The sequence below is a fragment of the Pteropus vampyrus genome, unplaced genomic scaffold (genome assembly GCF_000151845.1).
Source record: "Pteropus vampyrus isolate Shadow unplaced genomic scaffold, Pvam_2.0 Scaffold411, whole genome shotgun sequence".
In the NCBI taxonomy this organism is placed as follows: Eukaryota; Metazoa; Chordata; class Mammalia; order Chiroptera; family Pteropodidae; genus Pteropus; species Pteropus vampyrus.
The window spans coordinates 797,427-819,884 of record NW_011889192.1 but is presented as its reverse complement, the minus strand read 5'-3'; the positions used below and the strand labels follow the sequence as shown (position 1 = coordinate 819,884).

The 22,458-nt window shown below is 56.2% G+C and overlaps 1 protein-coding gene across 1 annotated transcript in view; it reads right to left on the bottom strand.

Annotated features, from left to right (window-relative positions):
- The window catches only part of DGKD (diacylglycerol kinase delta), a 76,915-nt gene that overhangs the window by 11,160 nt on the left and 43,297 nt on the right, over positions 1-22,458 (bottom strand). Inside the window, exons 9-22 of the mRNA XM_011380876.2 lie at positions 19,222-19,330; positions 16,315-16,454; positions 15,394-15,481; positions 11,185-11,279; positions 10,987-11,086; positions 10,635-10,908; positions 9,977-10,126; positions 8,727-8,855; positions 7,380-7,476; positions 4,651-4,761; positions 2,733-2,829; positions 2,407-2,514; positions 1,283-1,396; positions 180-314 (exon numbers count right to left, since the gene is read on the bottom strand). Of these exons, the coding sequence (XP_011379178.1) occupies positions 180-314; positions 1,283-1,396; positions 2,407-2,514; positions 2,733-2,829; positions 4,651-4,761; positions 7,380-7,476; positions 8,727-8,855; positions 9,977-10,126; positions 10,635-10,908; positions 10,987-11,086; positions 11,185-11,279; positions 15,394-15,481; positions 16,315-16,454; positions 19,222-19,330 (1,747 nt within the window). The remainder of the gene's footprint in view (positions 1-179; positions 315-1,282; positions 1,397-2,406; positions 2,515-2,732; positions 2,830-4,650; positions 4,762-7,379; positions 7,477-8,726; positions 8,856-9,976; positions 10,127-10,634; positions 10,909-10,986; positions 11,087-11,184; positions 11,280-15,393; positions 15,482-16,314; positions 16,455-19,221; positions 19,331-22,458) is intronic.

The following is a 22,458-nucleotide window of genomic DNA, read 5'->3' as shown; positions in this document are numbered from 1 at the left end:
ACCGGCAGGCCGATAGCTGGGAATGGGGACACGACTCTTCCCTGCCCTGGGGAAGGGGACGGGCCCAGGAATTATCACCTTTTGGCTTAATCCTCGTGTCTAAAAAAAATGTAATTCCTAGAACGAAACATTAAAAACTCAAGGTCTCACTGAGTGAGGGGAGCAGGTGTTCCTCTTACCCTGTCTCTGGTGAGCATCTGCGCCCGGTTCTTGTGAATGATCCGAATGTATCCTGGGGGCTGGATCCAGGCCTCTCCGTCCACCTGCACAGGCACGCCCTCGTCCCCCAGGATGGAAATCTTCACTGTGCGACACTGAGCAAACGGCAGGCTGTTACTTGTGCACCAAGCTGAGCTGTATGGCACCGTCTCGGCACTGTGGCCTTCCTGTCCTACGCACCCCAGCAACGCCGGCTGACCTCGGGGGTGACTCCATCCCCCGGCAGACCTTGCGGTCAGAGCATCCTGTCCAGCACCCCCCACCCCCACTGTCCCCTCACCCAGCACTGCATCTGTGATCACAGGGAGGAGAAACAGGTGATCAGACAAGAGCACCAGGCCCATGGTGGGGACTCGTGGCTTCCAAGAGCTGCTGGGTCCCTGGGCACATGTGAATACGCTCAGAACCAACGACCAGTGAGTGCTTGATGACGAGCTGCTCTTCTTTTCAACAAAAAAAAATGCTGACGAAGAGTTAAAACTGAAATTCAAGCAGCCTACTGTGCGGACAGACTGGTGTGGCAAGGACTGGACAACACGGCCCACAGTTTGGGTCAGCTGGTGCGTCAGCCCCTCCCCAGGTCTGTGTGCGTAACGGTGCTGCCCTCCCCAGCCCCACAGACAGACACTCGCTCCTGACCCGTCACCAGAAGGAAGGAAGGGAGCTCTCTCTCACACCTTCTCCACAGGCCACACGTGCTCAGCCTCCGTCCCCAAGCTCAGACACGGGCTGAGGCCAGGCCTGTCTCATCGCATCCCACCCCAGCAAGAGGGGGCAGGGCACAGGTGGCACCCACAGAGAAAGTCAAGGCAGGGGGCTCAGGTGGGGTACAAGTTGGCCCCAGTTTTGAAAGTACTTTTAACTGTCAAATAAGCAGATGCGAAGGGGCTCTTGACCAACTCAGAGGCTGGGCTGGCAGCCTGGGGGCGCGCCCAGTCTCCTGGCCCCTGTGCACCAGGGTGCATTCGTTGGGGAAGGCAAAGTCTCGACACTGGCTCTGGCCGGCCCCGCACCTCCAATCTGCGTAAGCCAGACTGTTCCGGGTCCCACCCGCCTCCAGTACCTGGGCAATCCGGTGATGCTGCAGCTTAATGACCCGAGAGACAGCCATCTGCATACTGCCAAACACGGCCACCACCTCCAAGATCTTATCATCGAACGAGGGAGCTGCAAAAGTCTGAAGGGGCCGGCGTCAGAGCTGACCTGGCCAGCTCCTAGAGCATGCCCCCACTCACCTGGCGCTGCCACACTGGTAAAGGCCAGATGGCCCACTACAAGGTGACCCGTTCTAACTGGAGCAGCAGTTTCGGTGCTAAACCCGTTACTGAGATGCTGAAGCCAGCGGCCTGGGGTCAAAACCCGTATGTGCCACTTCTGAGCTGTGTGTCCTGGGGCCCGTTACTTAACCTCCCGGCCCCTCGGTTTCCTCATCTATAAAAAGGTATAATGCTGGTATGATCCCCAAGGGGCTGTTTGTTATGAGGACTGGTAGTGCGAGCCAGACGCAGAACAGCGGCCGGCACACAGTAGGTGTGTAGTCACTGTTAACCGCTCTTACTAGCTCCTATGTACGAAAGATGCCACAGCCCTGGTTAACAGCACCTCCCAGTGTCTCCCACAGTTCTCGGCATACATCCGAAGCTCCCCCCAGCTGACGTGGCCACAAGAGAGCCCCGTGTTCTCCACACCCCACCCTCTGCACACCGCCTGACTGGGGGACCGTCCCCCCACACCATGCCGTCTGGCCGCTAAGCCTCCCAGCCGCTAAGCCTCCCAGCTCCCCCTGCCTGGAACAGCCTCCCCGATCCCACCACCCCCATAATCCACCTGACTTGGCCAACCCTGGTCATCTTCAAGTCTCAACACAGATGTCCCCTCCTCCTAGAAGCCTTCCCACATCACCCCAAGTCGGGGTGGGCCCAGCTTCTGCATCACACCTGTGCCTCTGACCACATCTGTTCTGCCTGGCCTCCCTTCTAATGAGCAGGGGACCCCACCTGTCTTGTTCTCTACTGTACCCCCAGTGCCAACACAAGGGAGGTATCCCTCCATCCCTCTGCATCACTAACAGAGCACCCCAAGTGTCGATGCCCCATCGGGGCCCATCGGGGCCCAAAGCGGCTGACAGCCCTTGTAGGGGCCGCCTCTCTAATTACCCCCCTCATCACCCAGCACCCCCATACATACATCGTCTTCTTTGGTGCCCCCCCAGAAGTTGGTCCCTCCGGCATAGCTGGGAATGTTGAGGACAGCAATTCCCTGGAGACTGGGGAGTGGGATGGGCCGCCCATCACACTGAGCAGCACAGACGCAGGACAAGAAGAGAGAAGAGAGAGGCAGGGCATCCATCGGTCCTTCTCCACCAGCGACCATCCCCAGAGCTGAGGCAGCCACAGCCAGTGGCTGGGCTCCTGCCGAGGGGCCAAAAGGCTGGGCAGCCCCTGGGAGAAAGGCTAACAGGAGACCAGCGGCGCCACTGACCGCTGGCAATGGCGGGAGGCCATCTTGCTCACCTCCAGCAGGACCTTCTGCTCCAGGTTCTTGTAGGTTCTGTGCAGCAGCTCCTTGGTTCCGAGAACCCCGTACCACATCATGTTCTTGGTTCGACTCCTGGAGACGGAAAGCAAAGAACTGACGCGGGCTGCGGCTCTCCCAACAGTTGACTACGGCAGCTGCTGCAAAGTGTGGAGCAGCATCTGGTCAAAGGGGCCAGACTCTGAAATTCCTTGACGCAGTGACACCTCCAGGAAGAACGTGTTCCTGCACGTATCCACGTAAGACGTGCGTAAATGTTATCTACTGACAGGAAATTGTGCTAGAAAGTAATGTTTCCCAAGTAATCGTGCCCTGAAAAGAAAAAAAACATTACCGAACCTCACCAAAATTTTATCAGTCACGACTCTCTCCAACTGTAAAATTATGCTTACCATAAAACACTCGGAAAGTACAAAAAAGGACAAAGGAAAAAGCGCTGTTCCACGTCTGTATGTGCTGATGACAAATGCTGATGCGTGTTTCCTCAGTCTTTTCTAGGCACGTGATTTACGGGTGAAATAACCGGCCTACAGTCTGACCCGCACTGTCCACCCTGCCCCGCACGAGCAGCTGCCTGGCGGAGACTTCCCTACGTCACTTAACGAAGTTAATCTCTTTGACCAGACGTGGCTTGTTACCACTCTGAGCTCTATCAATTATACTGCACCGACCCCCTGGCCAACATTCCCAATCACCTCTCTGGGACAGATCTGTAGAAAGAGAATTCTTCTAGGCAGGCTTTTCAAAGCTCTCGAAGCAAACTCAGGGAAAGTTACACCAGGGGCCAAAGTTCTACAAATGTGTCACACACCACCTGTTCCTCACCTACTTTACTCTGCTAAATTATGTCCATTTTAATGCCTTTTGTCATTATTTTTGGGCTCACGGGAAATTCTGAGTGATTCGGGCTCGCCACCACGTGCCATATGCCAGGACGTCCCGGGACACCTCCACACTGTCCCCTGTCACACAAAGCCCCAGAGCGCAGAGGTGTTTGAGTTCTTGAGCATGGTTTTGTTTTCCCACAAACGTCCAACTACACATAACGTGGGTGACTCCTCGGGTATGCAACTCCCTCCCACCCAGACTCCCAGAGGCGACCCTCCGCAAAAGCGGCGCCACGCAGGGCACGTGGCAGGCTGCGGGCTCTCCGGCCAGGTGCCCCGACCTCGGCACCGACGGCTCTTCTCTGCCCAAACTGCATGCAGCTCCCGCCCCCTCTCCCAGAAGGTCACGGCCCAATGGGCTCTTCCTCCGGGTGGCGGCTGCAGGGTGGGAGGCGGGCACACCTGCCCTGCTCCCGCAGAGGAGCGGGGTTTCTACTTCAGCCGGGAGGAAAGCTCCCCATTTCTTCCTCCCTGTGCCCAGGCCAGGGGGAGCAGAGATGGAGCAGAGATGGATAACTCGGGGGAAGAACCTGAACAGCCCAGGGAAAGCCTGCAGGACCCCATGTGGACACCTTCCTGTGGAGCGCGGTTCCCATGGGCCCTGATCCCGCTGGGGGAGACAGCTGGTGTGGTGAGCACACAGACAATGACACTGGAGACTCTGCCACAGGAACAGCACACTTCACATCACCTGCCTCTTCACAGTGTCATCACAGACCCACAACCACCTAGGAGACTCTCCAATCGACCAGTCGCTCGTTTTCTCATGAATTCGCCCCAAACTGACCGACACTAGGAGACCCCTCCTCCAGGCCGGCCTCTTGAGCTTCCACCCACTCCCCCCACATGCGTGGAGGCATCTACGCCTTCCGACACAAAGCACTCAGGCTCGTCTCTCTCTGCCTTAGCACTGCACGTACCCTTCACCCAGACTCCAGAAGTTACCTCACCCTCCAGAGGAGAAACAAGAAACACGTGGAGGACAGGTGTGTTCACAGGCGTCACCCACCTGCACTTCTCCGGGTGTTCGTCACGCTTGTTGTTGAAGTCCAGGGATATCTTCGCATCCAGGCCGATGCCAAAGTAATTGTTCATGACACACTTCTCTGTGTAGTACTCTCTGCAAAGGGGGTTCAGAGCAATTAAAACCACCTGCTTGGCCCTCTGACTTCACAGCCTCCCAACCTCTAAGCGCTCCTTCCTGAGGGCAAAACTCATTGTTAGTTTGGGGTTTGTTTTTTCTTCTTGGTGACAACTTTATTGAGACCTAATTAACATACCATATAAATTAACCATTCAAAATGTACAACGCAACGATAATAACGCATTCGCGGAGTCACAGAACCATCACTACAGTCAATTTAAAAACATTTCATCGCCCCCAAAAGAAAGCTTTTAGCTGTCAGCCCCAACACCTCCCCGGGGCCTGGCAACCACCAATCCACTTCCCGTCTCTATGGCTCTGCCTCTTCTGGGCAATGCACAGAAATGGGATCACGCTGTGGGGCCTTTATGTCTTTCCCCTTCGCTGAGCACAGGTTTTCAAGGTTCATCTGTGTTTAGCGCTTCGCCCCAGTGTGGGGGTGCCCCACTTTATCCATTCATCAGGTGGACGTCTGGGCCGTTATCGTTAACGTTCGCACACACACTTGAGCGTGAACGTGTTTCACTTCTCTCCGGCACTTCCCAGGAGTGGAGCTGCTGGGCCATGTTTCCCACGGCGGTCTGAGGACCTGCCAGGCTGTTTCCCACAGCGCTGCTGTCTCACGCTCCCACCAGCAACAGCACACCTGATGACTTCATGGCCCATAGACTCACAGAGACCTGAACTCAATGTCAAAAGGACCCTCAAACATCCCTAGACCCAACAAAGCAGCCTCCGAATTGGAAAACGCCCATCCCAGCCCCAAGGTGACAACAGCTCCCTCTCCCGTGTCCACTGCTCTAAGACTCATTTCATTCCAGCTTCTGCAGCTCCACCCAGCCTCACCCTCCCGCTGTGGAGCCAAACGCCCACTGTCATGGCCACAGGGGTCACAGCTAGGGCTCTGCGAACCCTGGTTCCCCTCAGCGCAGGTGGGCGAAGGGAGCAGCCCCCGGCCTCCACCCAGAGGAAGCAGCAAGGAGAAGGTGTGTTCCTGCTGTTCCTAGTGGAAGTTCCCATGGAAACTCGACAGGGTGGGGGCGCAGGGCTACGGCTTGGCCCAGAACCCCCCCACACTTTAGATGAGCAGGCTCCTGCAGCCTGAACTGAGAAGTGATCACCACGTGCACACTTCTATGACACAGCTAATCCGAGCTCCTCAGAGCTGGGTGACAGCAAAGCTCTGGGACAAAACTATTTTCTGGACTGAAGACGACATGTTGTCCAGTATTTACAGATTCTGGGGAAAGAGAGGGATCCAAGCCAGAAAAATGGCATAGGGACAGAGGGAGGACAGGCCAGGCACGGGCCCTGGGAAGTAAGTGGCAGACGGGCGGCTGTGGGCGGCTGTGGGCGGCCGTAGGAGGCCGTGGGAGGCCATCGCAGGCAAAGGTGGGGAGGTGCCAGGTGACAGCCCCGGCATGCCACCCTGGGTGAAGGCGAGAGAGCAGTTTTTGTCCCCACGAGTGGAGAAGTGCGCACTCTCTGAAGAGGAGCAGAGGAAAAGAGACCGAGAGCCACAGCTGCAGACACAGAGCCTCAGTGATCGCGGGTGAAGGGGACAGACAAAATGGCGAGTTCGGGGCCCGGTGGGCGCGGCTCATGGAAGGGTGCGGCCCTGGCCTTTTTGAGGAAACCACCTCGGGAGGGGTGGGGAGCAGCCTGGCTGGCAGCAGTGTCAGGTCCCGGAGGGGACGCCAAGGTGCTGGGCAGGCCTGCGCCTGGCAGCAGGTGTCTGGAACGTGGCCGCTCGCTGGCAAACCGGCCCGGCAGAGCTGCCACATCACAGACTTTCGTTCCGCTTTCCCAAAACCCAGTTTCTGTAAACGGTACACTTCTCACTGTTACCCTGCCCCACGCCAGATGCGTGGTTGGCAACTTCCAACCAACTGCCACCAGTCACTAGCTGCCCAGGACTTGCCATCAGACGGCAGGAAGGAAAACCTAGAAGAACGGGTTTTCAAAATTGCACGTGTCCGCAATGGCCTCTGTGCACACGAGGCCCTGCCAGCACTGCCGCAGAGAAGCCCCACACGCCTCGGCACCGCCAGAGGACCCAGCGCAAGCAGCACAGAGCCGCGCCGGAACGTCCCTCCCGCTCGTCTAAACCTCTAAGTGTCAGCCTGGGGACCGCGAGCAGGAGCTTCCAGCCCAGGAACCTGTGACTCTGCGGCACCAACAGGGGCACAGACTGCACGGGAAAGCAGCAGGTGGCAAAGGCAGAGGGAGGATCAGGAAGAAACGCCAACACGGGGCCGGACAAGGCTACTGAAGAACAATGCAGAGGTGACAATGAAGAAACTGCAAAGTTAGTTCCCAGTGGGAGTTTCTGAACCACCAGAAACCTCAGAACGTCAAGTCTGCTCAGCAGACACTGACTCATGGCGGCTGCAAGGCCCTGGGGATGAGCCGGGACCGGCAAAGCCCCTCGCAGGGAGCCTCCGGCCACACTCGGCCGCAGCTCCACAGCCCCGGGGTTCTCCCTGTCGGCTGACGTCGCCTACGGCTCGGAGTTTCCCTAATTCGAATCAGTTTTCTATGCTCCGGCATTTTTTTTTTTAACAATGTGCTCCCTCGGTGCACCCCATACTCACAGGTTTTCTGGTTCGGAGTTGAAGGGATCAGCATTAATCAATAAGCGACTGATGACGGATCCTCCAGGCAAGGAACCGGACATCCCAGCCCGAACGTCTGTGAGGGGACAACGGAGGACACGCACTGTCAGGAGCTGAGCTAAGAGAAGCTCACGTCTCTGAGGCTGACACACACAGCCTTCAGAACATTCTAATTAGAGGTTTCCAAAATAACATATAAACGTGTCCAAATTTTGACAATTAACAGCCTCAAGTCGAAAATCACTATCATCGATACGTATTCATGGAACAAAAATAAACACACAGAGTGGTAGAAATCAACACCTATGACACACGTAAAAAACAAAAACAGAAACAATAACAAAACAGTTCCCTTTAAACGTAAGAAACTCCACCAAAATGACTTCTTTGCACAACCAGTCTTGAGAGTCCAGCCTTGCAGCTTTAGAAGGCAAAATTCACGAGAAATAACCAGTAAGGAACACTCACGTGGCCAGAACCTTCACGCTATCTGCACAGGTTTAAAACTTTTAAATCAAACATAAGGCAGAAACCTAACTCTACTTCTGACTCTTCTGCCATCCATCCTTTCCAGTAACATCTTTCTCACTGATTAACCAAAGGTTTCTCATTAGCCTCGCTTCCAAAGAGCTTCCGGAATCGTCTTCCTTTTCAGTTGAGATTCACTGGCACTTGCCAAACCACTTACAAGAGCAGACGGTGTGGCTAAGGGGCCTCAGGAACCTACCTGAAGCTGCTCAGGGGAGTCTCACTGGCAATTGCAACCCCCGTACTAGTCCTTCCTTTGAAGACACACAGTATTGTCACCCCACCCACCCGGGCAAGGGAAAGAAACGACAGGAGTTGCCCCCACCCCACCTAGCAGGGAAAAGAAAGTCGACTGGGCCCAGCCCTCCTGGCAGCTAGCTGTGCTCCTCCTGCGACCATGCTGGAAATGATAAGATGACCCCACGGTCCCCGTCACTGCCAGCCTGCACCCCGCTTTCTACTCAGGGTAACTCCTGTTTACCCTTCAGCACCCAGCTCAAGTGTTGCCTGCTCCATGCCACCCTCACGGAGCCCTAGGTGGTGATTTGGGTGCTGTCTGCCCTTTGCAATAAACAAGGGCACTTTCCACACCATGGTCTAACTTTACAGTTCTGTCTAGTTCCCCGTCCTGTAACTCTTGGAGGACAGGGACCCAGTCTCGTTCATTCCCACAGACCCAGTGCCGGGCAAAGCGACAGGCCCCCACCTCGCTGGCCTGTAGGTTAGGGCCCTGATACCCTCTTGCAGACACACTCAGCCACGGTCAACCCTGGCCCACCTAGGGGTGGGGACACTCACTTGGAAACAGGATCTTTGTGTTCAGTGCTGGCAGGCCGTCCCGATTTCCTGACTGGGGAGGAAGAGACGCAGAACTGCCCAGTGACAAACTTCCTTTGCTTATCAGCTTCTCACATGGTGATCTGGACACTATAAAAGCAGGAGAGAACCATAAGACAATCCAAAATAGAACATGACTAATTATTAGAAAAATGCCAGGTAGAAAGGCTGAGGGCAATGAGGAACAGTCACACACCGCCGGCCAGCCCTAGGTAAGGTGGCGTGAGATAGAGAAAGAGGCCCAGGGAGAGAGAAACGAGGAGGGGACAGAGAGGCTAGTAGATCTGGAAACCCTCTAGAGCAGGGGTCCCTAACCCCTGGGCCGTGGACCAGCACTGGTCTGTGGCCTGTTAGGAACTGGGCCACACAGCAGGTGAGCGGCGGGCTAGTGAGCGAAGCTTCGTCTGTATTTGCAGCCGCTCCCCAGCGCTGGCATCACCGCCTCAGCTCCACCTCAGATCGTCAGGCATTAGATTCTCATAGGAGCAGCGGTCCCTGGTGCCAAAAAGGTTGGGGACCGCTGCTCTAAAGGGTGACAAAGGCCACTGAGGGGGAGGCTGGGCAGACGTGGAGGGGCTAAGTCTTAGTCACTCGGAGGGCTGTGGGAGCCCATGCAGAGTGCAGCTCTGAGTAGCAATGACCATGGAGTAGACTAAGGGAGACACCTCTAGTGGCTTCTCCAGGCTCCAGAGGAGGAGGCCACAGAGGGCCAGTGAAGGGGGCAACTGTCCACATCACGAGCCGAGCTGGGGCTGTTCCAGGAGGGCAGGGGTCCCCGGCAGACGGCCCGTGGGGCTGCAACCAGAAGCGCCTGGCAAGGCCAGCTCTGGCTGCAGTGAATTTCGCACGCAGGCATTTGGCTGGTGGCAGCCAGGGGCCCTTGAGCCCTGAACTGGGACCCGTGGGGCACAGAGAGGACTCACAGGCCCTGAGCCCTGTTGGGTCTGAGGTGCGCAGGCAGGTTCTGGGGAGAGCATGGTCCTAGGCGGCAAGACTCCCCGCCGCCCCCCACACCCCTCCCACCTGCCACCAGACAAGCTGCATACAGTGGGCAGAGCGGGTGGAGAAAAGAAAAGGTCACGTGTCCTGACTTCCACACTGCCAAGTGACCAAACCAATAACGAAGAAGCACCCTGAAACCTCCCTCGGCAAGCGGAATGGCGACAAGGCCTGGTGGCGGCGCTGAGGGCCACGCGCCAGCCGCACAGTACCTTTGCGGAGGCTCCTGCACTTGGCCGCCCCGCAGCTCCCGCTGTGGCACAGTCTGTCATCCGATTTCAGGTCTTTCTTCCCCTCCGACTCGGAGAGCCCCAAGACAAGCCTCTCCTGTTCTTGGGTCTGGGCGTTCTGCTCGTCGACAGCTGTGCGAGGAGAGAGAGTTTGTGGCTCAGCCATGGGTGTCACCACAGACAAGGCCAAGCTGACGCGGTCCCTGTAGAACAGACTCCCCTCTTCATCTCCCAGCTGTGTGGCAGGGTCACCACATGTTAGGGCCCTTCCGGGGAGTGGGCCCCATCCAGGAATCAGTTTCTTCACCACACTCTCCGTGGGAGCCCATGCGAGGCACCTTCACACCAGCTGGGAAGGTCCCACCGGCTCTGCCTCCTCCTTTCCAGACCCCCGGGGTGCTGCCCCAGTCAGCAGCGTCTTTACATCAGACACAAGCAGGTGAAGAGGGAGCAATGTCCCCAGCCCGCTCTTAGGTGGGAGGAGCTGCCACATGCCACGCGGTCCAGAAGTAAACCGGACAGGCTGGAAGTGACCGGCACCGTGGCCTACACACGGGTCCCTGTCTATCACCACACTTGGGAGAAGGGCGTGCCCCGTGCCCAGCGGATAAAGCTCCCGCGTTACTAAGAGACTAGCCACCTTTTTCTGTGTGTTCTATGATCTGACGGATCGCCTTCTTCAGGCTGTTGGCTCTTAGCATGAGTTGTTCCCGAGGCCGGAATATCTGTGGCCGGGCTGGGCACGCCGACCCCACCGAGCGGTCCACTGCGGAGCCACAGCCGCTGCCCAGCCCGTCTCCGTCTTCCGCCTCCTCAGCAATGGTGGGCGGTGGGGTGGGCAGAGAGGACAAGGCCTGCGACTCGTCGTCCAAAGTCTTGAGGAGGGAATCCAGCTTCTCTTTCAGGACAGAGCACTAAACGAGAAACGAATGGGAGGAGATGGGGTGCCTCTCCGTCCTGATGGCCTCCCGCTCGGGTGCCCTGGGACAAACCTTCTTGGCCACGGCCTCTGACTCCTCCGAGCCCTCAGCTGTCTTCTCATAGGCCTTGCCCACTCGCGCCACGAAGTCCTTCACCGTCTCGCAGAGCACCCTGTGGGAGCGAACGCAGAGACACTTCCAGACACTTCTGCTGGGGACCCGGCACCCTGCATGGTGGACCCCGGCTCCCCCAAGGCCACTGGCACTCACTTCGCCGATGATATCACCACCGAGTGCTGGTCAGAGGTCAGGATTTTAGAAAGATGGGCCGCGACAGAGTCTTCATAGAAGAGAATCTGCTGTACCTACAATTATCCCAAAACGGGTCAGTCCACGCCCACGAAGTCCTCGCCCGCTCGCCTGCCCCCCCACCGGCCCCGCCTCGGCTCACTTCACTAGCCTATCTGAGACCCACAGAGCCATCTGAAAGATTTCAAAGGCTTCAGCAAGATACAGACAGATGGATCTTAACAAAAAACAATGTGTCAATATCAACTTACAAACAGCTCTGCTTCTTTATCTGCAGCTCACCAAGAGCAGCATGTGCTGGGGACTGTCACCTTTAACACAGGAGTCCACAGGCAGGGCTCCTTAACTTAGGGCCCCTTCACAGCAAACACGCATCTCTCTACCTGGGTGGGGACTGGCCCGGCCCCTCCCCTTCTCTCAAGCCGGGCACCGGGCACCTGCTGCCTGCTGAGATGGGAGCGCTAACCACGTGATGGACCCCTCTCTAGGCTCCGCCCAGGGCTCGGCAAACTTTACTGCAGGTTACACAGTAAACCCCTGAGGCTTCGCACACATATTCGTCTTCTCTTAAAAGACACAGACCATTCTCTGCTCGCCAGCCACGTCAAAGCAGGCCCAGGCAGATCTGGCCTAGAGGCCATAGTCTACTGACTGCTGCCCTAGCCCACTGTCCTTGACCCTCTTGACAGGCGGCCAGCCCTTGGCAGAGTTTTCTGTCTCCTGCTCAACCAGCAGCCAGCTCGCCCAGTGGGAATAAGGACAGCTATGTGCCCAGTACTATGCTGGTGCAGGATAAAATGAAGAAGGCAAAAGGCAAAGTCCAAGCCCTTACAGAACTACTTGTAAAAGGAAAAGAAGGGCTAACCGCCGAACTAGCACAGGCTAACTACAAAGGGTCACGTGCAGGGTCACCGAGGAGCCAGCCAACAGAGTGCACTGGAAGAGGAGGAAGTCCTTGGAGACCACCAGCACAAAGGACCCCAAATCTTGGTGACAGCCCAGGAAGCCCCCAGCTGACCTCGAAGCCAGGGAAAAGGTTTGGTGTCAGAGTGCACACAGCTCCAGCTCAACCTTGGGCTGACCCTGCACCCCTGCGGGTCCGACCTAGGGCAGGGCGTGAGGGCACGCAGGGGGCAACCGGAAGTACCTCGGAACCCTCGCTGAAGTCCTCGGTGACGACGGTGGAAGAGGAGGCCGGCCGGGGGGGTTTGGTCTCATAGGCCATGACGCTCCACCTGCACACACGAAGGCAGCTCTCAGCAGCTGACTCCAGCAGCCGGGGTGGGCCTGGGACTCAACTTTACACAATGCTAACTATCTGTAAGCCCTCTGTCTTGACTCCACGCCCCATAACTTGGCTCTTCGCTTTACTGAGAACAAATGTCACACCAACAGGGCCGTGTAGCTCCGCTGAAGGAGGTAAAATGTATCCCAGAACCAGAGATCTACAGCCCCTCGGCCAGCTGCCAGCTCCCCCAGGGGGCACGCATTCCACAGGCACCGAAGGCACACACACCTCCCTCAAGAGGAGCAGCCAGCGTGTGTTTGAAATCATGCCTGCTAATGGTAACCACAGGATCCTGTGACAGAACACGAGCGTCTTCAACACTAACAATTTACCACAGGCTGGGGGTCCGTGGGATTTCAGACACAAACTCAAACTAAAAGCAGCTCACTCAGGAAGAATCCAAAGAATTTTTAGACAGAGAACACGTATCCAATTCTTAGATTCTTCTGGGAACGGGATATGGGAAAAGCGGTTTGCTCACCTACGGACAAGAAGGACTTTGCTGACAGGAGCTGGATGCGGGCTGCAATGGCCAAAGGGGACAGAGCCACCTTCACAAGAGCCCCAGTGGGTCAGGGCTGGCCCCTGAGAAGATGTGACCACTGTGAGCCAGGTTCCTAACCTGTTCTGTTACCTTTCTCATAATCTTGATCAAAAGTTAAAAGAATTCTCACTGAGGTCAAATTTTTACAAGTCCCTACAGTGAGCCCACAGTTTGCAGGGACCCCGGGAAAGAACACCTCATGCAGGTGACCGGTCTCAGTGCGCGTCCCCACTCACCTGTCCAGCATCTTGGTGCTGGCTCTTTCCAGCTTCTCCAGGATCTGCGGGAGCTGGGTGTCATCGTCACAGGCCGAGCCCCAGCCTAACACACGAGCCAGGTCGTTCCCTGTGCCGAGCGGCAACACTCCCAGCTGACACTGACAGACACAGCAGGAAGACACGGCATTCAACACCCTGCTTCTCGCTGGCAACGGTGGCTGCGCTCGGCGCGAGATCTGCTCTACGGTGCAGTGCTGGCCCTTTGGCAGAGCCGTGAGGTAGCACAGGTGGCCTTTCTGACTCGACAGAGATGTCCTCCGTCTCTCACAGGTCTGCGTCTTGACGATTAATCCTCTAGGACCTCTCTGATATTTATTTCCCATGTTCACAGCTATGGCCACAGTCCTGTCCCTGACAGGTGAGTTCCTGAACCCCTGAAAGAGCACTCTGTGACTCCCCACCACCACCTGGTCATCCACTACAACATTTTACTCACTGCTACCAAGTTCATCTTCCAAAAACGTTACCAGTGCCGTATCACTCCTCTAAAAACATCCTCAGTGGCCTCTAAGTCCCATCAAAACAGATACCAGGACATCCACGGTCTGGCCACCAAACTTGAGCATGCCCCAGGGAGCCCCAACCACTGCTCAGGCCCTGCCCCCTTGGAATTCCCAACCCAGAGCCCCCCACGGAAAGCCCGCCACACCAGATCAGTGCTCAGGAAGCTCCCCAGACACTCAGGAGCGAGCGAGTGAGCTCCCTCCGCCTCCGACCCCGATGTGCCATGTGCGGGGAGGGTCACTGGTCCACCCTAAGCACTGCACAGCCCAGGGCCACCTGCCTGGCCACACAAGGGAGGTCCCACCACCATGCCAGGGACAGTAGGCTGGAAGGCGAGGACGAGGAAGCCCGAGCACCAGGCAGAGAGGTGACCATCCTGCCCAGTCAGAGCTCCATGGAGAGGAGGCAGTGAGGAGGGGGTGAGGCAGAGAAGCAGAGGAGAAAGGCGGAGCCGACTTGGGGGCCCTGGGAAACTGTGTTGTGGAGTCTGGGCTTGATCCTAAAGCAAGGGGCCACGGGAAAGCTCAGAGGTGCTCGAGCAGAACCGCTCATGGGACAGCCCCCAAGGAGGAGAGGACAGACGGAGGCCTGGGGGGCCTGGACACCTGGGGCGGCAGGACTGAGCCCCACAGCTGACTGGAAATGAGGGGGGAGGAGGAGGGGAGAATCAACAACTGTGGGGGAGATGCTACTCTCAGACTCAGAGGAGGGGAGTGCAGAGGAAGGCAGGGCTGAGCAGTGGACTCCAGGCTGGAAATGTCAGGCCTGCAGCAGGAGCTGAGCAGCAACCAGGTGGAAGGTGAGAACCGCAGAGCGGGTGGGGCCTCAGGAAAGCCGGGGGACAGGGGATCAAGTGGCACAGAAAAGCCGAAGGAGATAAGTGCTCACTGAACTCAGCTGAAGTCATTTTCCTGACTAGTGACAATGAACTTGTAGATTCCTGGCGAAGTCACTGGACCTGAGTGTAGTGCTCTAGGTTCACCACTAGGGAGCAGCATCCTCTTTCCTGAGCAAATGGCCTGGCTTGAGTTTAGGTCATGGTGCACCGTGGACACCACTCAGGGACCCGGGGATAAATACTGACAACAAGCAGTCTGCCCACCTACAAGGACCCCCGACACCGAGAGTAGGACGAGAATGCTAAGTCTATGAAAAATACTCTCCAAGGACAACTATGTGCCCAGTACTGTGCTGTTGCAGGATAAAATGAAGAAGGCAAAAGGCAAAGTCCAAGCCCTTACAGAACTACTCGTAAAAGGAAAAGAAGGGCTAACCGCCGAACTAGCACAGGCTAACTACAAAGGGTCACGTGCAGGGTCACCGAGGAGCCAGCCAACAGAGTGCACTGGAAGAGGAGGAAGTCCTTGGAGACCACCAGCACAAAGGACCCCAAATCTTGGTGACAGCCCAGGAAGCCCCCAGCTGACCTCAAAGCCAGGGAAAAGGTTTGGTGTCAGAGTGCACACAGCTCCAGCTCAACCTTGGGCTGACCCTGCACCCCTGCGGGTCCGACCTAGGGCAGGGCGTGAGGGCACGCAGGGGGCAACCGGAAGTACCTCGGAACCCTCGCTGAAGTCCTCGGTGACGACGGTGGAAGAGGAGGCCGGCCGGGGGGGTTTGGTCTCATAGGCCATGACGCTCCACCTGCACACACGAAGGCAGCTCTCAGCAGCTGACTCCAGCAGCCGGGGTGGGCCTGGGACTCAACTTTACACAATGCTAACTATCTGTAAGCCCTCTGTCTTGACTCCACGCCCCATAACTTGGCTCTTCGCTTTACTGAGAACAAATGTCACACCAACAGGGCCGTGTAGCTCCGCTGAAGGAGGTAAAATGTATCCCAGAACCAGAGATCTACAGCCCCTCGGCCAGCTGCCAGCTCCCCCAGGGGGCACGCATTCCACAGGCACCGAAGGCACACACACCTCCCTCAAGAGGAGCAGCCAGCGTGTGTTTGAAATCATGCCTGCTAATGGTAACCACAGGATCCTGTGACAGAACACGAGCGTCTTCAACACTAACAATTTACCACAGGCTGGGGGTCCGTGGGATTTCAGACACAAACTCAAACTAAAAGCAGCTCACTCAGGAAGAATCCAAAGAATTTTTAGACAGAGAACACGTATCCAATTCTTAGATTCTTCTGGGAACGGGATATGGGAAAAGCGGTTTGCTCACCTACGGACAAGAAGGACTTTGCTGACAGGAGCTGGATGCGGGCTGCAATGGCCAAAGGGGACAGAACCACCTTCACAAGAGCCCCAGTGGGTCAGGGCTGGCCCCTGAGAAGATGTGACCACTGTGAGCAAGGTTCCTAACCTGTTCTGTTACCTTTCTCATAATCTTGATCAAAAGTTAAAAGAATTCTCACTGAGGTCAAATTTTTACAAGTCCCTACAGTGAGCCCACAGTTTGCAGGGACCCCGGGAAAGAACACCTCATGCAGGTGACCGGTCTCAGTGCGCGTCCCCACTCACCTGTCCAGCATCTTGGTGCTGGCTCTTTCCAGCTTCTCCAGGATCTGCGGGAGCTGGGTGTCATCGTCACAGGCCGAGCCCCAGCCTAACACACGAGCCAGGTCGTTCCCTGTGCCGAGCGGCAACACTCCCAGCTGACACTGACAGACACAGCAGGAAGACACGGCATTCAACACCCTGCTTCTCGCTGGCAACGGTGGCTGCGCTCGGCGCGAGATCTGCTCTACGGTGCAGTGCTGGCCCTTTGGCAGAGCCGTGAGGTAGCACAGGTGGCCTTTCTGACTCGACAGAGATGTCCTCCGTCTCTCACAGGTCTGCGTCTTGACGATTAATCCTCTAGGACCTCTCTGATATTTATTTCCCATGTTCACAGCTATGGCCACAGTCCTGTCCCTGACAGGTGAGTTCCTGAACCCCTGAAAGAGCACTCTGTGACTCCCCACCACCACCTGGTCATCCACTACAACATTTTACTCACTGCTACCAAGTTCATCTTCCAAAAACGTTACCAGTGCCGTATCACTCCTCTAAAAACATCCTCAGTGGCTTCTAAGTCCCATCAAAACAGATACCAGGACATCCACGGTCTGGCCACCAAACTTGAGCATGCCCCAGGGAGCCCCAACCACTGCTCAGGCCCTGCCCCCTTGGAATTCCCAACCCAGAGCCCCCCACGGAAAGCCCGCCACACCAGATCAGTGCTCAGGAAGCTCCCCAGACACTCAGGAGCGAGCGAGTGAGCTCCCTCCGCCTCCGACCCCGATGTGCCATGTGCGGGGAGGGTCACTGGTCCACCCTAAGCACTGCACAGCCCAGGGCCACCTGCCTGGCCACACAAGGGAGGTCCCACCACCATGCCGGGGACAGTAGGCTGGAGGGCGAGGACGAGGAAGCCCGAGCACCAGGCAGAGAGGTGACCATCCTGCCCAGTCAGAGCTCCATGGAGAGGAGGCAGTGAGGAGGGGGTGAGGCAGAGAAGCAGAGGAGAAAGGCGGAGCCGACTTGGGGGCCCTGGGAAACTGTGTTGTGGAGTCTGGGCTTGATCCTAAAGCAAGGGGCCACGGGAAAGCTCAGAGGTGCTCGAGCAGAACCGCTCATGGGACAGCCCCCAAGGAGGAGAGGACAGACGGAGGCCTGGGGGGCCTGGACACCTGGGGCGGCAGGACTGAGCCCCACAGCTGACTGGAAATGAGGGGGGAGGAGGAGGGGAGAATCAACAACTGTGGGGGAGGTGCTACTCTCAGACTCAGAGGAGGGGAGTGCAGAGGAAGGCAGGGCTGAGCAGTGGACTCCAGGCTGGAAATGTCAGGCCTGCAGCAGGAGCTGAGCAGCAACCAGGTGGAAGGTGAGAACCGCAGAGCGGGTGGGGCCTCAGGAAAGCCGGGGGACAGGGGATCAAGTGGCACAGAAAAGCCGAAGGAGATAAGTGCTCACTGAACTCAGCTGAAGTCATTTTCCTGACTAGTGACAATGAACTTGTAGATTCCTGGCGAAGTCACTGGACCTGAGTGTAGTGCTCTAGGTTCACCACTAGGGAGCAGCATCCTCTTTCCTGAGCAAATGGCCTGGCTTGAGTTTAGGTCATGGTGCACCGTGGACACCACTCAGGGACCCGGGGATAAATACTGACAACAAGCAGTCTGCCCACCTACAAGGACCCCCGACACCGAGAGTAGGACGAGAATGCTAAGTCTATGAAAAATACTCTCCAGTCAGATCAAAGATTTGAAGAAAAAGTATGACAAAAGCAAATGACAAACTAGGAAAAAATATGACCAAGGAAGTTTATACCCTTAATATGACAATAATTCTTAGAAATCAATTTTTTTAAAAAAAATCTCAAAATCTAGACAGTAAACATAAACAAGATGATTCATTTAAAAATTTATGGTTAAATGAGAGATTTGACTTCACCAGAATTAAAAATAAAACACGTTTTGTCTACTTAATTGAGCAAAAAGGAACAAAGTGGAACAATGGACAGTGTGTGGGAAAGGATGGTTTTCCGGTAGCATCGGGAAATTAAATTGGTACAGCCCTGATGGAGCTCAGTGTGACAGGACAGAGCACGGTCTACATGTGGGTGCCCTGAGAGAACAGAGTCGGGCGCGTGTGCGGTTTTCACCAGAGCAGTCCTTCCAAAGCAGCGTGAGCTGGCCCAGAGCCGGCCCAGCTCTGCCCAGTGTTGAGCCACCCCACACCCCGCCACTTACGGCCGTGGCGTGACCGCACGTGCCACAACGTGCTGATCTTAAAAGTGCGGTGCCAGAACGGCATGGCACGAGCCCGTCTGAGTGAAAACTGCGTCGCACCACACGCGTGCTGACAGGCGGGCCTGAGGGGCTGTTACCAGTCAGCGGTGGGTCACTACCGCGGGGGGAGGAGAGCGAGGAAACAGGGGGTGGAAAAGCCACTTTTTTTTTTAATAATCAATGAACTTTTTTTTTTAATAATCAGAAAATTCTATTTTTAATTGAATAGAGGCAAAAAATCTAAGTCTAAGGGACCCTAACTCTGACTTGAAGTTCAAGTCTACTCTGTCCCCTCCTCACCAGCAAGAGGCATCAGGCAGTAGATTATGTCGCTAACCCATGAGCAGGCAGGCGCAGAGGATGGCAGCTCCACCCAGACCTGCTCCCAACCTGGGACTGGCAGGGACCAGAATGTTCTTTCTATAGCTCCTTTGTAGCTCCCTTTACTTCTAACTGTGAAGTTCCTGTTCCTATGTCACAGCTACAGCCCCGGGCACCCTGGTGCTATCTAGCCACCTGCTCTTCCCTCGGAGACCCTCGCGGCCCCTTCCGGTAACGGTGCTCCAAGGAGACAAGGAGCATCGCCCAGGATAGCGTGGCCTGTCTCTGACTGTGACACTGCTCTCCCTGGGCTGGGCCCTTCCACGTCAGGTACCTGTTTGTGCAGATTGAGGCTGTCAATTTCAGAGAGGACCCAGCCGACACTGCCGTCCCCACCGCACACCAGAATCCGAAAGGTATCAAACTTCTGGAATAAGCGTAAGCTGCAGAGAAAAAAAGTCGATGAAATGAGGCACATTCTAAAGGACAAATGATGTCCAGTTAGCCCTGGACGAGGGGCCCCTTCTGTGCCCCCCATGCCGACCCTGCGCCCCTACCTGTGAATAGACCTCTCGGAGATAGAGCCCACGTGTGCGCAGGCTCAGCCACTGGGGCCCCCACCCACGGCCTCTGCACCCAGCCCGGCTCCCCCAGCCGCACACTCAGCCAGCAGCCCCACGTGTTGCTCGGGAGCCCAGGCCACAGGATTCTGTTCATACTTTACCTGTCCCTCTGGGCCACTCCAACCTCCCAGGCATTGTGACCCATTCTACCTCCTTCCTGTGCTTCTTATCACCTTGCCACCTGCATTCAGTGTCCCCCTCAGCACACCCCACAGCCTTCTGCTCACTCCTCACCCTCTCCCTGAATGACCTCAGCCCATTCAGGGACCACACAGAAGACGCCAATGACCCCAAATGACCTAAATGACTCAGAACGATGACCTCGAGGTTTTCCTGAAAGACAACACTTGCACGTGTCTACCAAACACGCCACTCGGATGTCGCATGGGGGCCTCCTTGTCCTAGGCTGCCTTCCTTGGAGAATGGCAGAACCACCATCAACCCAGTCACCAAGCCAGTCCCCACTGTCCCCTGAGTGCAGGCCACCATTGCATCTCTGATAATCACTACCAGAGCCCCCTCCCTACCTCAGGTCTCCTGCAGCACCCTCCAACTCCGGCCAGCGGCCTAATCTTCCCAAATCAAGTCTCACCGAGTGCCTCGCTGTAAGAAGTTACCTCTTGTTTCTAAGAAAGGCTCATACCTCTCGGCCAGCACCCATGCCCCTTCCTGGCCAGCAGCCACTTGCCCATCTGCCCAGCTGCTGCCGCTGCCATGGCCGCCCCACCATGTTGTCACCGCCTTGCACACATGGCACCTCTGCCTAGAAGGCTCCCCCTTATCCCGCCACAACTCTCCTCGATGCTGCTTCAGGGGGGAAACTGAGACGCCCCCACCCACAGTTTAATTTATAAGCCCCGTCCCTGGGTTCCCACAGAATCTGCACATCTCCTTGTCAACGTGACAGATCACTCTGGTGACCGTGACTACCCGTGTGCCGCACCCCTGGCAGGCAGGGCCCCATCTTAATGGCCGTGCATCCAGCCAAGCCTGAGCCAGAGGAAGGTCTCGGAGGACAAACGGGGCGACTGACATGATCCAGAACTCGAGGGATAAACAGAGGTGAGGCTCTGAAGCGGCAAGGCTGTGTCTGACCTTCAGGTCGTGACAGAAATGGTCACATATTCCTCTGAGAACACTGACCTCTCTCAGGCCCCTTGCTCCCTGGAGAAGAGGCGACACGTCTGTCACAGCCAGGAATCTAGGGAATGAGGCGGCACCTCTAAGCGCTGTCGCAGCGGGGCACGGTGGAGGCTGCTCCCCAGAAACAGGAATGTACTACAGCGACAACCAGGGCGCCTCGATGGGGCCGCCGCCCACGTTGTCTGGTCTCACACTCAACGCCCAGCATGAACACGGGGTTTGCACGTGGCTGCACCAACGTTTACTCTCAAGCTCCCTGCTCAAAGCCACTTCACGGCGTTTGCTCACCGCCCACGGTGCCATGTTGAACAATCCTGTTTGGGACAGTGTGACAAGGGTTGCCCGATCCCTCCGTTGGCCCATTTTTTGACTAAAAGGACTCTTTTATGAATCCAGCAGTGAACGTGTTTCTGCACCACTCAGTTACTAAGCCTCTCTGCCAAAATCTGAGAGTGCTGCCTCTGAGGAAACAGGCTAGAGAGTTGCCATCTGTGACTCTCCAGCAGTGACGTGCTGCCAGTGGGAAATCCAACACACGAGCCTCCCCACCCCACCCCCCGGGGACAGTGTTGCATGGACGCTCCGCCTGGTACCCAGGATCATGTCACAGTAGCCCCTGCTCCAAAAAACACCATCCTAGGAACCTCTCAGGGAAAACACACCAGAGAACAGGAACTGTAAGCACCTCCCACTATGGACGTCCTGGCCGACGTCCCGAATGACCGAGGAGGGTGGCGGAGCGCCTGCCTTGAATTGCTGCTTCCAGACCAGGAAGGAGCTCGTTCAGAGGACAGAACTCACAGAAGCAACTGTAAAATCTCAAAACTACAAAGAACACGTCAGCTCTCCGGCTGGCTGACTGAATGTGTCATTACTTTGCCCCTAAACCAGCCCAGCACATCTCCACGTGTCACTGCACCCGCGAGCTGAGTGGCTTCCTGTGCCCTCCAAAATCTCTCTTTTTTCAGCCTCACTGGGAGAAGGCATCCTCGATAAAAACAGCAAGGCAGGTCTGTAACTACTGACGTCAGAACACATCCACGCTATTATACGCTGACGCACGTACACAGCAGACTGCACAACGGCAGGTAACACACGACCACATCTGGCTTACAAGTGTGTGCACACACTTGAAGGTTGGAGAAACACACAGGGGCACTTCTGTGAGTGGAATGTGGGGAGGGGATGATTTACGAAAGACCACTTTATCTTCCTGTTTAAAAATATCTGTATCTTTGAATCTTTTTTTAATAAACATGCATCACCTTCAATTTTTTCAAAACTCCAAGAAAGGGATATTTTACAAGCATCCTACCCGAGGTGTGGGCCTCCATTCATGAGGTCGAAGACCTGGGCAGGATTCAGCAGCTGCTTGAACCTTCTGAGGAACTTCACGCCCTGGTTGTCCCCACTTTTTGAATTGACAAAGACCAATAAGGGGCTTGTGCAGGATGGAGGACATGTGGCCTTCCAGAAGCCTGGATGTGAGAATGAAAAGGACAGGAGAAAATGTGAAAGCCACGAAGACACAAGGGGCAGTCTTAATCAGCTGCAAGTAATCCCCAGGGGACCTTCTGCAGACAGGTACACACGCACCCAGGTACCCAGAGGCACTGACAGGCACACTGCCACACAGCCACTCCCCACGCAGAAGGAAGCGCGTCCCCATCCCGTCTGGCTTCACGTTTACAAGGAGTCTAAAATGTCGTGCGCCTCCCTGCTCCATCCTCCCCTCTCGCCCTAAGTCTGGAGGAGCTGATGTCCTCAGAGACACGTGCCGTTTCCTGCCTCTCCACCAACACGTG